General features: G+C 38.9%; 1 protein-coding gene across 1 annotated transcript in view; it reads left to right on the plus strand.

Moving 5' to 3' along the window:
* Positions 1–17,072, plus strand: part of LOC122798476 — an 820,137-nt gene that overhangs the window by 185,610 nt on the left and 617,455 nt on the right. Inside the window, exon 4 of the mRNA XM_044067429.1 lies at positions 15,105–15,234. Coding sequence (XP_043923364.1) covers positions 15,105–15,234 — 130 coding nt within the window. The remainder of the gene's footprint in view (positions 1–15,104; positions 15,235–17,072) is intronic.

Raw genomic sequence — 17,072 nt, forward strand, 5'->3', positions numbered from 1 at the left:
GGTTATGCTATCTTGATGTCCATGGTTAGGATACTGAGGCACAGACAAGACCTGAAGAATAGTACAGGAATGTAAGGGTTACATCTTTGTTGTTTGCAGATGATGGTATCATCTTAGCATCTAGTTTGGTGTGATCTCCAACTTGCACTTGAATGATTTGTTGATAAGTATGAAGCAGACAGGATGAATATCAGCACCTACAGATTACAGGTCATTGTTCTGTTCCAGATAACTATATTGCTTTGCCCTCACAAGGGGACAACAGTTATTTGAGATGCTGGAGTTTAAGGATCTGGTGGTCTTGTTCACGAGTGAAGATAGACAAGACTGTGAGACTAACTAGTAACTTGGTCCAGTACACTGTAGTTTGGAAGCAACAACTGAGTTTGTGTCACCTGTGCTGATGACCTTTGGATAGTAACCTAAATGATGAGATCATGAATACAGGTAGCAGAAATAATGATGGTTTTCAGAGTTACTGGGCTCATTCTCTATGATAGATTAAAGAGTCTGCAAATTTTGAGGACCTTTGAATACAGCAATTGTTCCTCCATGTTGACAGGAATCACTTGAGGTGCTCTGGGCATCTTGTAAGGATGAGCTGTGCAAACCTCCCATGGAAGGTATACTACATATAGCCCACTGAAAGTAGACTCTTGGGTAGACCCAGAACATGTTGGAGAGATTAATTTCTCTCTTCCTGCCCAGGATTGCATAGGGAATCCACAATATAAGATAGAGACTGTTACTGGTGGTAGGGGAATCTGGTCTACTTTCTCAGCTTGGTACCATCATGACCTTCACCAGTACAAACTGTTAAATGATTATTATTTCCTTTAATACAGAAAGCAGCACTGATTATGAAGACAGAAATCACATACTGGTAGCACACAGATAAGTGATGTAGCCATGGCTTATCTTACCTCAGTGACTTACTTTCCAACTTTGTATCCCTCAGCCTTGATACCGGGGGGACCTGCTTTTAATCCCTAAAAGTCCATTATTCACAAGCAAAATTCAGCACGTCTTGTTATTATTATGTTTGTTATCTAAGTAGACCCTGTGGGATGTTGTACATTTACAGAGGGGACCTAGAGAGAAAAGCTCCTCAGTTACTCTACAGGCTTCATTAACAGACAGAAACATAATGACATTTATAAGGCAACATAGATAAATTACAAAAAAGAAAAGGGTAATAATGCATGGAAAATGTAGACAATATGGCTGCAGATCAATCTTCACAAAAATCAATAAAGATTAATACAGCAGAAAACCAGTTACATTGGTCCACAATCCCAAGGAAACAGATGTATGACTTTATAAAAACAATGCCAGTTTTAATTATTTAAAATTATATACATTATAGCAATATACTGTGTGTATGGAGAGGGATGGATAGTTCATTGTTCATGCAAAATAAGGCCAGTTTTTGGGTACATAGGCACAGGCTGCTTCTCCTATGTTTTATCAACTGTCAGTGCAATCAAGTGTCAACCTGCTGAGCAGACTGAATCACAGGAAAAATAAAAAAATTTCTGCAGGTACCAGGCTTTCCTGTAGCCCACCCATCTACTTATGTACACTAACTCCATGGCCACAGAACTGCAGAGAAAAGAGAAACTCATATGGCTATGGGGTCACTGCTGGCATGCAAATATAGATTATACCAGCAGTGATCTCCTATGGAGAAGAGTGATCAGAGAGCTGAAATTGACAAGCTTGAACCTTATTTGTCTTCATATATAAAAAAATCACAGGATAATAGCACAGACTAAGTAGTAAAATTAGATCCCTTCACTGTGGATAATTATGTGAATTATCCCTGCCATGCTCAACTACCAATATCCAATGGCATTATTAAAAATGTTTACCTTTTTTAAAATTATACTGTTCTGTTATTGGCATTAATCAACAGAGATGGAACTGAGATGGACCAGGCATATGTGTCTTCAATGTAAGGATATATTTACAGCACATCAAGCAAATATATTGTTTGCCATTATCAGCACAAAAGGAAAAATTAAACAAATTGACAAGGATGAGGGGTGTGTTTTAAAAACGTAAACAGAATATGTAACTTAATTTTAATCATAATTAAATTTATTTGGATTGAAGGCATATGTTTTGCCACAGAGCAGTTGCTTATTGTCACCCCCTCAAACCAAAATTTATGTGAATGCATGGCAGTGCTGATAATGAATAAAACTGGTAATTGACAATGTTGGTACTTTACCTCTGCATTACTGATCATACCCTCCTAACAGCTTTGGCCGAGGGTAGCCGTACTCTTAGCCCCACTCAAGCTGTGCTTCTATTCTTTGTCACAATAGTGACTATTACTTCTAAAATACTTTGTAGCTGCACTGACATGTATTTCAATAGGATTGCTGAATTTATTGGTGGGATATTGCAGGTTTTACCTGCCTGATGCAGTGTAGTACATTTCAGTGGAAGGTAAATTATACCTACTGTATAAGCAATATTCTAGCACCTGTGTTTTTTAAGTCAAATTTCATAAGTTACTTACTTTTATCCCAATTTCTTCAATGAAAATCTTTAAATGTGTGACTGTGGTAAACAGCTTCCTAGTACAAGCAAGCCAGCATAGCTTTAGCATTAAAGAAAAGCAGAATTTCTTGTCTCTGATTCAGTCATGTATGGCAAAATCAATGTCATACCAGTGCAGTGGCCTGATTCATTTTAACTGCAAACATGATAATGAACATGAAAAGTCTGAATATGCCCTTTCAAAATCTTTCATACAGACTACATTGAGAAGCAGGAATTTGTTCAAATATATCTAGAGGTCTTAGCTGAGAATCCTTAACTGTATACTAGAAGGCACACATTTTACTGTGAAACCATTATGCATATGTAAGGATCTGAAGAACAGACCCATCTGGGATGTTCAATAATAAAACAACTGCAACTTAGAGAAACATACTAGTAGCATACCTCTCAACCTGGAAACATCAAAAATCTGGACAAATGCCCATGAAAAATAGGCACAAATCTGTACACTGATTAACATAAAATTTGCATACATAATTATGTAACCCCAATCACTCCAATGGAATTGTGGGATACCATCTTTCAAATGCAAACTGAAGAACAGACAGCCAAAATATGGCCCCAGACCCTGTAGTAAATGGTAACCATTTTTGTTTTTAAATGGGACCTGTTATATCTACCTGGGGCATTAATCACATGTACACACACCAGAGGATTTTGTTCAGAATTCCATCTGGGACCATAATAAGTTTCAGTAAAGTCAGACATGTCTCCCTGGCCACCTCTGATACTGCTGTTCACCCTTTTCTTGTCATCTTTACATTTACACTAGCCTATCTACCTCAACTACCTGCTCCTCGTCAACTCTCAGCCTCATCTCTTGGCCATTTCCACCACTTTCTGCTCAATCTACTTACCTGTCATATATCATCTAGCTAACTAATTTCTCTTTTTACTTGTCCTGTTTTCCATTTATTTTTTCACTTTGTCCTCTGACCACTTTTATCAACAGTCTATTGTCCTTTATCTTGCCTCATCCTACCTTCTGAAAGGTGCATCTTTTCTTCTCTCCTCCAGTATTTCCCTTCTCATCAGTCTTCTTCTGTCCCTTCTTGCCTGACTAGTCAGCCCACTACCCCATCTTGCTTGCTTTCCCTATGTTTTACTAAGTCATCCAAAAATAAGTTACAGTTCTTCACTTTTCCTGTATCAAGAAACATAACATGAATATGCCTAAAACACACACAAAAAATATTTTACAGGATCTAAAATATCAGAAAATGATTTTTTCCCTGGAGGATTGCCTCCATGCACCCCTATAGGGGGTTTTACCCCTATACTGCTTAACTGAGGCCCAGTGGAGTGCACTGTCAGCTCGTGCAACATAATTGCATGCCCAATTAAAAAGAAAAAAAAAACTACTTGAAAAACCTAGCCTCAGCAGTATAGGCATGCCACCTAAGTGCCCATAGTCTTCCATACAACTTTGCAGTTCTCCTGCAATGCCCACATTGTCTTCAATTTCAAAACACCTGAGGCCAAAACCTACCCTACAAGCTGTGCCCCTTACCCACTTCTCATCCTTTCCTCTAGTCTGCACTACTCTGTCATCTTGCCTGGGGTGGTTTATTTTATTTTATTTTATTTTTTGCCTCTCTTCTATTTTCTTTTTCCTTTAGTTGCTTCCTTTTTTTTCTGTTTAGTTTGCAGCCCTTGTCATGTTAGGTCCTGTCTGCCTTTCTTATTCTGCCGTAGTCTATATTTGTTCCTTCTGTGTTCTTGTGCATGGTTTGCCCCCTTGTTTTTCCCTTCTTCTTTCACCTATTTTCCTGAGATGTGCTGTACTTTTCTACAGTTTTCTGTGCTCTTCTGTTATTCCTTAAAGTTGGTTACATTACCCTCCACTAAGATATAGTACCCTGTATCAGGCATACTATACTTCTTAATGCCTGTTACTTGTCCAGCAGTTAGAAGCACTTTCAGTTCACTGGCTTCACTTTTTAAACATCCTGATTTTGCTCTCCTGCGCATCCTGTATGCAGGCTAGTGCTGCTAGTCTATGTGTTGTTCCTTTGCAGCTGATCACTTGTCTGCTGTATGCTGCTTTCTCCTTCCTGCTGCACTATTTGCACTTTGCCTGTACTGTCTCTTATCTATCGCTGCAATGTCACTGACCGATGGTGCTTTTGAGTTGCTGGAAAGGGTTGCCTGTTACTGATAAAAAACAAATATAACTGGAATTAAGCTAAACTAAAAAGCTGAAGCTGCGAGCTGCTACAAAATTAGAAGATGAACGAGCTGCTACAAAATAAGAAACAGCAGTATCAAATAGAGCCAGCCTGGTTTACATCTGCTTAGTACTAAGAAGGTGCAATTTGCTACAAAATAAGAAACAGCAGTATCAAATAGAGCCAGCCTGGTTTACATCTGCTTAGTACTAAGAAGGTGCGATTTGCTACAAAATAAGAAACAGCAGTATCAAATAGAGCCAGTCTGGTTTACATCTGCTTAGTACTAAGAAGGTGCGATTTGCTACAAAATAAGAAACAGCAGTATCAAATAGAGCCAGCCTGGTTTACATCTGCTTAGTACTAAGAAGGTGCGATTTGCTACAAAATAAGAAACAGCAGTATCAAATAGAGCCAGCCTGGTTTACATCTGCTTAGTACTAAGAAGGTGCAATTTGCTACAAAATAAGAAACAGCAGTATCAAATAGAGCCAGCCTGGTTTACATCTGCTTAGTACTAAGAAGGTGCGATTTGCTACAAAATAAGAAACAGCAGTATCAAATAGAGCCAGCCTGGTTTACATCTGCTTAGTACTAAGAAGGTGCGATTTGCTACAAAATAAGAAACAGCAGTATCAAATAGAGCCAGCCTGGTTTACATCTGCTTAGTACTAAAAAGGTGCGATTTGCTACAAAATAAGAAATAGCAATATCAAATATAACCTAGCCATAGAGCCGCGGTTTGCTACAAAATAAGAAAGAAACAACAATATCAAATATAACCTAGTCATTCTACAGCTGTGATCTGCTACAATATAAAAAGCAGCAATTGAGCCGAAATTTACATCTGCTTAGTACTAAGAGAAACTGCAAGCTGCTATAAAATTGATTTTAGCCATATAGTGGAGGAAACAACAATATAACTTGATGCTGTTAAACTAAGGCATACGAGTGGCCGAACCACGCAGACATAGAGCAGTGGAGGAAACAGCAGTGTCAAATATAAGCCAAATGAAGAAGCTGCGAGTTGCTAAGAATTTGGTACACATTCAAATATAATATCAGCTGCATTACGAGTGGCCGAACCACACAGGCATACAGATAATGAAACAAACAGATATACCAATATCAAATATAAGCTGAACTAAAAATCTGCGATCTGGTACACGTTCAAATATGAATCTGCGGTAATGCAAAGAACTAACTAGCAGTCTCGAGCCCAGGAACTCCAAAGTTTCTCTTGTACTGCAAACATAGCATTCAAATAATAACAGCAGTCTCGAGCTCAGGAAGCAACTCACTAGTACACTAATAACTCGCAATGCAAGGAAATAACTAGCAGTCTCTCAAGCCCAGAACTCCACTTTCTCTCGTATGTAACAGAAACTAGCTCATATGTACTGTTACCAAAAATATAAGAAGAATCAGTCAATGCAGTTTGCAGTGCACTTCACTTGAATTAAGTAACAACATAATAAATCACACACATCACACTTCAATGCAGCGAGAAAGACCGGCCAAGAATTATGTAACAGTCTTTTTTTTGCCTTACCTAGAGGAGGCTGGGAGCTGAGGGGCTAGGGGAAGAAAGCGCTGTACTCACTGCCTGAATAAAAAAAAAAAATGTGGACTGGTAAAGTTAAATTAATGGCGCTTGGCAGTTGAATTCTGACAGGCTGTCTATCTGCCTCATGCTGATGTCATCGCGCATGCCGAACAGTCAAAAAAAAAAAAAAAACCTTGGGAAATTCGGAAATTAAAAGGACCACTCGGGAATTCATGACATGGCACCCCAATATTTTGCCCTCAAAACCGGTATTTACAGAGGAATTTGGTATGTTTGAGAGGTATGACTAGTAGTATAGTAGCATCTGTTCTTGACCGAGTTGGTGCAAACGTGAAATCCTCTAAACAAGGTCTGAGTTTCTCCTTGGTGAAACTTTGGAATGTACTGGCAAAAGAATATTATTTATAGTTTTCCTCAACTAGAAGACATCATTAACATCCTTAGTGGATCAATAATTGTTTATACGGTCATATAACTCATGTTATGTTTGTTAAAGGGTACTTAAATGTTTGTACCAACTTCTTAACCTCAAGGTATTATAGTAACACTTTTTAAGTTTCTTTACTTCTAGAAGATGTACCTGTTGCTTCAGTGACATTTTGGGTTATCTGGCAAGGGAACTGAATACTGAACAGCTTTCAAAAGCCTAGGTTACCCTCTCTCTCTTCCCATGAAAGCTGATTACATGATCATACTGCGGTGGTAGTGCTGCGGTAGTGCTGTCGCCTCACAGAAAGACGTTGTCCCATTCGATTCTCAGCTAGAGCGTCTTCTGTGTGGAGACATGCATGAATAGGCGTACCTTCATTGAAGGTTGTGCATCAGGACTGGCAACTCGGCACGTAAAAAGCTACTGCCAATCATTAGTGGACCGGAGTTCTGCTGTGGCGACCCCTAACCCTAAAAGCCGAAAGACACAACAACAACAACATTCTGAAAGGGAACCTTTTACCTGTCACAGGGAATGTTTAGTCTTTTTATGCCATCTAAAGAAGAAAGTCATCTCACTCTTCACAGGATCCAGTACTGATTGTTCCAGCTTACTGCTCAGATAAGCCCCAATTGGGGACCATCTTCATCTCATTTCATTATTAGATTTATTCTCTTTCAATTTTTATGTTTATTTAAAAAATATTTATTTTAATATTTCATTTCTGTTAGTCTTTACAGTAATTCATATGGTATTTCTACTTGTTGCAATGTTTATTTGGCTTTTATCTTTGAAAAGTATTTGTTTTATTTTTTTCTGAGGAAACTATCAGTATTTCTCTCAGAAGTGCAGTTTGTATATGTTCCGTCAGAAGCTGGATGCCTATCTTTACTGTTGTTACTCTGTTTTATTTTCATCTTCTGATAGAAAAATATTGCAGAATTAGGATTTTCTCAGCATTTATACATTATTTAATATATGCATGACTCTGTTCTGTGTTTTTATCATCAGATGACAATTTTTGCATCAAATAAAGTTATTTGAATGTACTTTGAGATTGTTTTTCTCTCTCTGACAAGAAAATGTAGTTTAAATTGCTGTTAAATATTAGTTTATGGCAGTTCAATGTGGTTAAAGTGTGTGGAGCTCATTTTTAACACTGGTTTGGTACATTGGTTGCTTTGGTGTTTGGGCTTTGTGTACTGGAAATTCTTTAACTTCTGTCAGTTGTAAAAAAAATCTGAACACATTTCAAACTGTTTTTATGATAATAGCACAGTTTGACAGAGTTTAGTTCTGTGGGGACATATTTATTACTAAAAACCTTAAGTACTTATTCTGACACATTATCCATTTCAATCAGTTTATTATTCTAGCTGGTGTTGTCTACCCTGACTTAATGGATCCTAATTGTGTAACTTCCCCCATCAAATCCAGTTGCACCTAAAAAGATAAAGCTAAATAAAAATATGCCTCAGCCAATAGTTAATGATTCCATCGGGGGCACTGCTTGGCCTGCAGACCACTTACCTTTTACCCCATCTCTAGCTAGGGTAGCTTTGTTGGCTACCACATAGGGGTTAGACACATTCTCTGGGGCTGTTACAGTACCTGGTGCAGATATGGGAGAACCAAACCTGTTATATGCAGGTGTAGTCTAGGGTAAGAGACCCCTTGCCAAACATAATATTCTATCCCCAGAAATTTTATCTAGTAGGGTAGTTCTTTGCAAGAAAAACAAAACAGAAGCTTCATCATACAGATGATAATCAGATTTTTATAAGGCTGATGTGGTTTCTTTGGCTAAGCATGTTCTGTGGACAGCTAATTCAGGTGACTAAGTTGCCATCCATGGCTTTAGTGCTAGTCTGGCTATAGTCCTTTCTGTTGTAGAGAACGATGAGGAATTTGATGAGGAGAATAGCGATTTCCTAGCTGACACTGAATCCAGTCACTCAGATTCATTGGAAGGTGAACCCGAGCTTAAGTCCAAGCATGTGTTCATTTTCTGTCAGACAATTGCTAAATTTAGTGATGTTTTTGCTGGGGAGCAGTCAGGAACTACCCCAGACATAGGTAGGGTCTATGACCATATAGAGGATAATATGCTGAATTCTGTGGCTATCCCCTTCTCTTACTAACCTTGGAACATGTTTTTAAAGCTGCCTGCAGGACACTAGCATCTATTCCAGCAGTCCCTAAAAAGGCTCAGAGAAATACAAGGTTTCCTTGGCTATGACAGGTTCTTATCTCATTTGACTTCTAGCCCAGCAGCAATCTCCCTACTTGTCTGCTCAAATACAAAAATCTTGGCTTACTTTAATCCAGTGCCCCCAATAAAGAGGGAACATGTGGATCTTCATGGAAAAAGGATGTATCTTTCTATTAAAGAAATCTACATGTGGAAACTTAATTTATAGTGCAGGTAAAGTTTGGATGATTTTGCTACCTGTAGACTTTTGCCTTCTATGACTGAAATTGTTTCTAATTTGACTCAGATTTTGAAACATGCTTTGTGAGTTGTGCTTGTCTGTGCAGATACAAAATACTGCTTCTTCCATTGTTTTAAGACTGTATGCTTGGTTACATAATTAGAACTTCTCTACTGATTGAAAAGTAGAAATGTTGAATGCACCTTTAAGTTCTGAATTGGTGTTTAGGCCCTCTGTTACACGGATTCTCAAACAGTGGGATGATACAGTCAACTTAATGAATGGGATATCTAGGATGTTTCATGTACCCAAGTTCTCCCCAAAGCAGATGTCTTACTTCAATGGGCAGAACAAACAAAAATCTCAGCCAAACCAAAGTCAGGGATCCAAGAGGAAATGGCAGGAAGATAATACTTCAAACCAAACAAGAGGGGGTCCTTTCCAAAAAAAAAAAAAAGCATCAACTCGGAAAGGAATGACTATGCTAAATGACACAGCACCCCTACCTCCTTCCTGTCCTTTCTTATTCCTCCTTCCTCCAGGTTCTTTCAAAGTCTTACAGCCTAGCTGCATATAGTCCCAGGCAAATGGGTTCTTAAAATAATTCAGAGAGGATACACTTCCCAGTGAATAGAAAATCCTCCCCCATTTCAGGAGAATTACCCCAACACCCACCAGATCAGACAGAGCTGTTTTTTTCAGTGCTGAATCACATGGTAGAAGCAGGAGTCCTAGAACCAGTGCTTATGATACGCAAAGGTAAAGAATTTTACTCCAAAATCTTTTTGATATCAAAACAGAGCTGTCCTGGAGACTGTCCTAGATTTGTCCTTTCTAAACACATCTACACCTCTATAAAAGTTCTGACATTCAAAATGCTCACCTTACAGTCGGACCTAGCTCTGCTTCCAGACCACTATTTCATGGTGACTCTAGATCTCAAGGATGCTTATAATCATATTCCTATTGTTTGCAATTTCAGGATTTTTTTGAGCTTTGCTGTGTCTGGCTGACTTTATCAGTTTCTGCATTACTCTTTAGGCTATCTACTGTACATCAAGTGTTTGCAAAATGTCTAGCCCCAGTGGTTGCCTATTGCAGAACTCTAGCCATCCACATTTCCCTTATTTAAATGAATTGCTGATTTGTGCAGATTCTATATCCACATGCTTGGAGCCCTTAGATAAAGTTGCATCCCCCTTTCTCTTATGGGCTTCAAATTGAACTTCCAAAGTCCGTCCTCACACCTTCACAATTGTTTTTCTGGGGTGTTGGATTGTCAGGTTAAAAAGGATGGATTTCCTGCTAGAAGATGAACTTCTAACTTATTAGGGCAATTCCTTTGATTTTTCACACATAGTCTCAGCAAGAGAGTTCCTCAAAATTCTAGGCCTCATGGCATCAATCCTGTTGATACCACTAGCCAGACTACACATGAGAAAAATTCAACAGTACTTGAAGAATTTCTGGACTCAGCACCTTCATTCCTTAGATTTCCAGGTACCGGTACTGGGATTTGTGAAACATGAAATGCAGTGGTGCAGGTATCACCTGTCTCAGAATCCAGGATTCCCTTTTTACCTTCAGAACCCAGTCTGATCTGTTTAGACAGACTCTTTATATTTGGCATGGGGAGTATTGCCCATAGGAGATCAAGTGCAAGGCTTGTGGGATCCTCAGGACATGTTGTAAAAGAGCTGTTGACAGTGATTCACACCTTAAAAGTTCTTATTAACTTATAGATTTTGGGTCCTCTTCTAGTAGCCATAGACAACACTACTGATGTGGTACCTGAATAACCAAGGGGGTACGAGGTCATACCCACTTAATTGATTGGCAATGTTGGCTTGGAAGATAGCTCTTCAGGCCTTATGCATTCTGTCAGAGCAAAACATGGTGATAGACAGACTAAGGAGATCCTGAACAGACCCTCATGAGTGGAAGCTCCATGTAGAGGTCTTTCAGGACTTGATGGGGATGTTGCGAACACCTCAAGGAGATCTGTTAGCCTATTTTCAAACTAGACAACTGAAAAACATTTTGTTCAAGAAATCTTTTCAGCCATGCTTGGAAGATAGACTATCATTCCCATGGTCAAAATGTTCCTGTATGCATTCCCACCCTTTCCAGTGATTCCTAAGGTACTTGTAAATATTCAAAAAGATTTACCAAAGATTATTGTGGTAATGCCTTTTGGCCCAGGCAAAGTTGGTTCTCCCTTTTAATGGAACTGGCCAAGGGCAATTACCACAAGCTTCCTCACAGACTGGATCTGCTCACAATCAGTGGCAAATGGTGCACTCCAGCCAAGAGCAATTCCAGCTGACAGCTTGGATGATTCTGTTTTCATATTTTTTGGACACTTGTTCCATGAGGATGTGCAGGAGGCTTTTAAAGAGGCAGGAAAACCTGTAACTAGAAAATCTTATGTTTACAAGTAGAAGAAGTTTTCTAGGTGGTACCTATCCAATAAGTAAGGTCACAGAAGGGTTTCAACCCCTCTGGTTTTTAAATATTTCTGTGAGATACTTGGAGATGGTTTGTTGTATGTTTCTATTAAAGGGCATCTTGTGGCCATCTCAGCTTGTCTGCCTTGGATCCCCTCTTTTGTCTGTTTTTGTGGTCAAGCAGTTTATGAAAGGAGCGTTGCATGTGAAACCCCCTCAAAACAAATTTCTCCTCCCTGGGATCTCAACTTTATTCCTGAAAAACTGACCTTGCCTCCTTTTGAACCTGCCTCTTGGGCTGATTTGCTGTTCATTACCTGGGAGACTGTTTTACTTATTTCTCTGACATTTGCAGGGCGAGTCTGTGAGCTGCAATCTTTCATGGTGGGCCAACCCTATCTAATTTTTCACATGGACAAGGTTGTATTATGCACTAATCCATCATTCATGCCTAAAGTTGTTTCTGAATTTACCTTGAATCACCCCATCTTCCAGTGTTCTATCCTGATCCAAAAAAACAAGGGAGAAGCATCTTACATAACTTGGATGAGCACAGGCAGCTCAGGTGTTACATTGACAAAACAAATTCCTTTAAGAATGCTGAACAGCTGTTGTCTCCTCTGGGCAAAATATTGCAAGATGGTTGTTCAGAGCAATTGCTTTCTGTTACTCACTTAACTATGACGTTATCTTCTTTGAAGGCATATTGAAAAAGCTGGACTCTAGAAGCCTTCTAAAGATAGCAACCTGGTCCTCTGGTGGTACCTTCACAAAGCACTACAAATTGCATTCCTTTTCAAGATCCAGAGCGGGCTTTGCTAGGACTATTTTCCAGGGGCTCCTTGATCCTTATCCCTCCACCTCCTAGGTAGGATAAGTTTTGGGAATCTCCCCAAAATGCCACTGAGGCAGTAAGAATGGTGAACATAGTACAGCTGCATAAACCCTACTTACTATAGCTGTAGATGTTCAAATTCCTCACAGCCTCAGTGGCAGCACCCACGTGCCATCCCAGAGAATGTGCATAGGTCAGGTGGGTTTCAACCTCTTTGATGCGGTTGTTGTTGGATTTGCTTTTTTTTATACTGTATTATGATTGGCTGAAGATTACTCTTGCTAGGTGATTCTGGCTTCCAGGTACTTTCCTCTCCTTCTTTGTGGAAGTTAAAAAGGCTGAACACTCCCTTCCTGTGATAGCTAAAGGCTTCCCTCTCAACATTTGCTCATCTAATTACCTGTTACAGGAAGAAAGAGGAAGGGGAGTCTGAGTTTTTGAAAGCTGGCCAATACTGTGTTACCTTAGTAGGTAACCCAAAATGTCATTGAGGCTGTGAGGAATTCAATTCAAACATCTACTGTTACAGGTAAGTAGGAATTATACAACTGTACTTTGCCATGGTACACTTAATTATAGAAAGAGAATTAATGGGTTTAGTGTGACTGATGAGTCTCAAAATGGATGGATGGATGGACTAATGGATGGCTGGATGAATGGACAGATAGGCAGACAGACACACTTCAAAGATAGAGATATATAATGCTCAAGTTTCATATCAGTCTGAATGGAATTGTGCGGAAAACATCCATATAGTAAATAATGGTAAGTTTTAACATTTTCCATGCTATTTACATCCTGATGCTTTATTTATATAGGCTGCCTAAGCCTAAGAGCATAACCATATCTGTTGGATAACTGTCTAAAGTGCATGTGTAATTTTAATCACTTTAAGTAGATCTCATTTTCTAACCCTTCTGTTTCCTTTGTCAAAGTCGTCAGCACTGTTTCCAAAGTGAATTATCATTATTATTTTTTATGTAAACAATTTGCTTGGAGAGATGTTTTCTTATAATAATCTGACTAAACAAACAGAATCTACCTTATTGCTCTTAGTTTTATTTTGCTATTTAGCACTGACCTTATCACCTTATCTACAGTCAATGTCCACAGTATATATTAGTCCTAGCTGAAGAAAATATACAGTTTCTAAAGATACAAGTGTTGATGGGTCAAAATATCACATTTTTAAGAACAACTGAAATATTAGATTTTTTTTCCTCTTGCAACCTGCTTTTATTTCATTGAATCATAAGTTCATACCAGGCTAATGATCACCAGGGTCTTTATAAACCTAGACATGCAACCCAACCCAGTTTTGTCTCAGAGTTCCTTGGATGGCTGTGTGGTGGGGTATGTTAGTAAAGAGGTAGCTAAGGATTAGTTAGTGAGGGGAATATGTTAGTTGGGGACTAATTTACTTACTGTTGACCTCTGTCCATCAGAGACATGGAGGCCAGACTGGGGGTGAATTTGCAATTTTCCATCCAACGATAAAGGCTTTTTTTGAATAGAGTCAGGGATGAACTTTCCTTCACGTTGCTGGGGACCTTATTCCATAATGTGGGGATCCTTTGAGACAAATATCGGTCCCTTGAGCAGGTTCTGTTTATGTCACAGATAAAGTTCAGGTCCTTGGATGTAGTTTTTCTGGTGCTATTTGTTTTGCAGATGTGCAAGAGATCCATCAGAGCTGGATCTGAGGATGCCTTATGTGCTAGGTATAGATCAACTCTCAGTAACTTGTAGGAAGCTGAGTACAGAGAGAGAATCTTAAGGTGATCTGTGGAGGATAGGGTATTCATACCATGGAATGTCCTGGTGAGGAACCTTTGAGGGCATTCCAACTGTTGCAAGTGCCCAATTAGGTATATGCCAAAGGGGGCATTGTACTCAATGATTGGTCAAATAAGGTCTGAGTAGAGAGATACAATTACTTCATTGAACCTGGATACCATACCCTTGTTTATGTCTTTGGCAACATAGAAGGATTTTCTTACTACCTTGGCTATGTGTTGATCAATTGCCAGATTATTGTCTACATATATTCCAAAATCGCTAACTGTAGGGAAAAATCATAGGGTGTTTTATCAATGAAATAATTAGCTTGGGTGGACACTTTCCCAAAGGCAGTATAATGCATTTCTTTGCACTAAGCTTTAATCCATGGCTTTCACACCAGTCATTTGTTTGTGTTAGACCTTCTTGTAGGATGTGGTGTCATGGTGGGAATCTATAATAGCTCCTAATTTATAGTCATCTATGACATTTGTGGGCCAGAGGCCTTTGACATTATCCTTGACTTATGAGAAGTAGATGCCAAACAATAGCAGACCCAACAAAGAGCCCTTGTGTACTCCACTAGTGACCAATCTCTTGGTGGAGGTGGCCTCACTGATCCTGACCCCTTGGGACCTATCTGTGAGCAAGCTGGCAATCCAGTGAGTTATGTAGACAATCTAGCAAGTTATGCAACTGCCCTTTTGACATTTTTTATAATATTGTATTGCATTGTACTTTCTTGACAAACTTGAGTTTGCACTGATAACCAGACATTCTGAGTGACTTTATTCTTTTATAGTGCATCTTAGCTGCCATTTGCATTTAGTCATTTTCATGGTGTTAGGGACACTTTCTTTGTTTATCACTTCTAGTGTTTGTGAGAAGGCTGTCATACCATACTGGTCCATAGATTCAAGCCCACTAACTGTTGGTACAAAAGTTTTAGCAAGACAAGAAGCAGATGGATATTATTATCTGGGATCTATAAAGCAAGAGTTGGAGGTAAGTTATCCTAGAGATATTTACATTTAGCATTTTTTTAAGACATGATCATTAATGTAATTATGTGTATAATGTGCAAATCTCTTTTAGTTTTCATTGGGGAAATGCTGAAAATACAAATGATATATTTAAAAATGAAGAAGTAATACAAGGAATGCAGATCTAATGAATGAAGTAAAAATGGCAAGTACGGACAGGGACAAAGTAATGCAAATTTCTTTGGAAGCTGACGAAATCTTAGGAGGTAATGCAGGGGAATTCTTTCCAATTAAAACAGAGGTTAAAAAAAACAGTTGTAGAGGACAGTCCCTATATTAAAAGATAAAGTTGTTGTTGTTTGTCTTTCGGCTTTTCTCGGTTAGGGGTCACCACAGCGGAACTCCGGTCCGCTAATGATTGGCAGTTGTTTTTTATGGTGTCGAGTTGCCAGCCTGATGCCCAACCTTCAACGAAGGCACGCCCATTCAACGCATGTTTTTCGAACGCCCACTCAACCGCGGGGAGGCCATGCAGACTTCACACAGAAGGCACTCCCAACCCAAGCCAAGAATCGAATGGGAGAACCTCTTGCTGTGAGGCAACAACGCTACCGCCGCACCACCGTGGAGTGTGTGTGTGTGTGTGTGTGTGTGTGTGTGTGTGTGTGTGTGTGTGTATGTATATATACATATATTTTAAAATGTGTGTGTGTCTTTGTGTGTATATACATACACATATATATATATATATATATATATATATATATATATATACACACACATGCATACACACACACATATAGATATATATATATATATATATATATATATATACATATATACACACACACACACACACACACACACACACACACACACACACACACACAGTACATCATAAAAACTTTTGTGAAAATAATCATGGATTTGAGATAAACAGAATTATTAATATTGTGGTGCTGTGGTAGTGTTGTCACCTCACAGTAAGATGCTGTCCGGATCGATTCTCAGCTAGACTGTCTTCTGCGTGAAGACATGCGTGAATTGGTGTACCTTCGTTGCAGGTTGTGCGTCAGGCCTGGCAAGCCGGTACGTAAAAATCAACTGCCAATCATTAGCGGACCGGAGTTCCGCTGTGGCGACCCCTAACCGGGAAAAGCCGAAATCCACAACAGCAATATGTTTAAAAACATCTGTAGGACAAAATGCTGAAGAGAGATCTAAGCTTGTTATTAGGGATCCTAATATAACAGAACTAGATTATTTATCTAAGATGGAGAATATTTCTTGCTAAAAGGTAATCCGGGCAATATCCATCCATCCATCTATCCACAATCCCTTTTCCCAGTTTTACACATGGGGTTGGGGTGTCACTTCAACAGTGACAATCAACTAGAGTCAAGACATATGATTTTAAATGTTTTAATTAAACAACTTGTGGTTATGTACACTTTTCCTTTTAATCATTACAGTATTTCAAATGTTTTGTCCTTTTTTTTTAATTTCTCCAAGACTTTTGATTTTCTAATACTATGGCAGGAATGGACCCCATTCCTAAGTCAAAGTATGATTAAAGTACATGCAATTAATATTGTTTCAATCTTTGAAGTTAACCAAAAGTGCTCTTCCCAGCACCCACAATGTGCCAAGAACTGTCTCCTGCAATTCATATGGAGTTACATGTATCAGTAGCATATCTAAATACAACTGCAATTCTTTTTTATGAGACCCATTGCTCCTACTACTACTTGCTGTCTGAATATCCTTCTTCCACATTGCCTTCATGTCTGCCTGCAAATCCTGGTATTTTATGACTTTGTGTCTCTGTATAGATAGGACACTGTAATCAATGGGTGTAGC

This window comes from Protopterus annectens, chromosome 3.part1 (genome assembly GCF_019279795.1).
Source record: "Protopterus annectens isolate FY-2018-M chromosome 3.part1, PAN1.0, whole genome shotgun sequence".
Taxonomy (NCBI): domain Eukaryota; kingdom Metazoa; phylum Chordata; order Ceratodontiformes; family Protopteridae; genus Protopterus; species Protopterus annectens.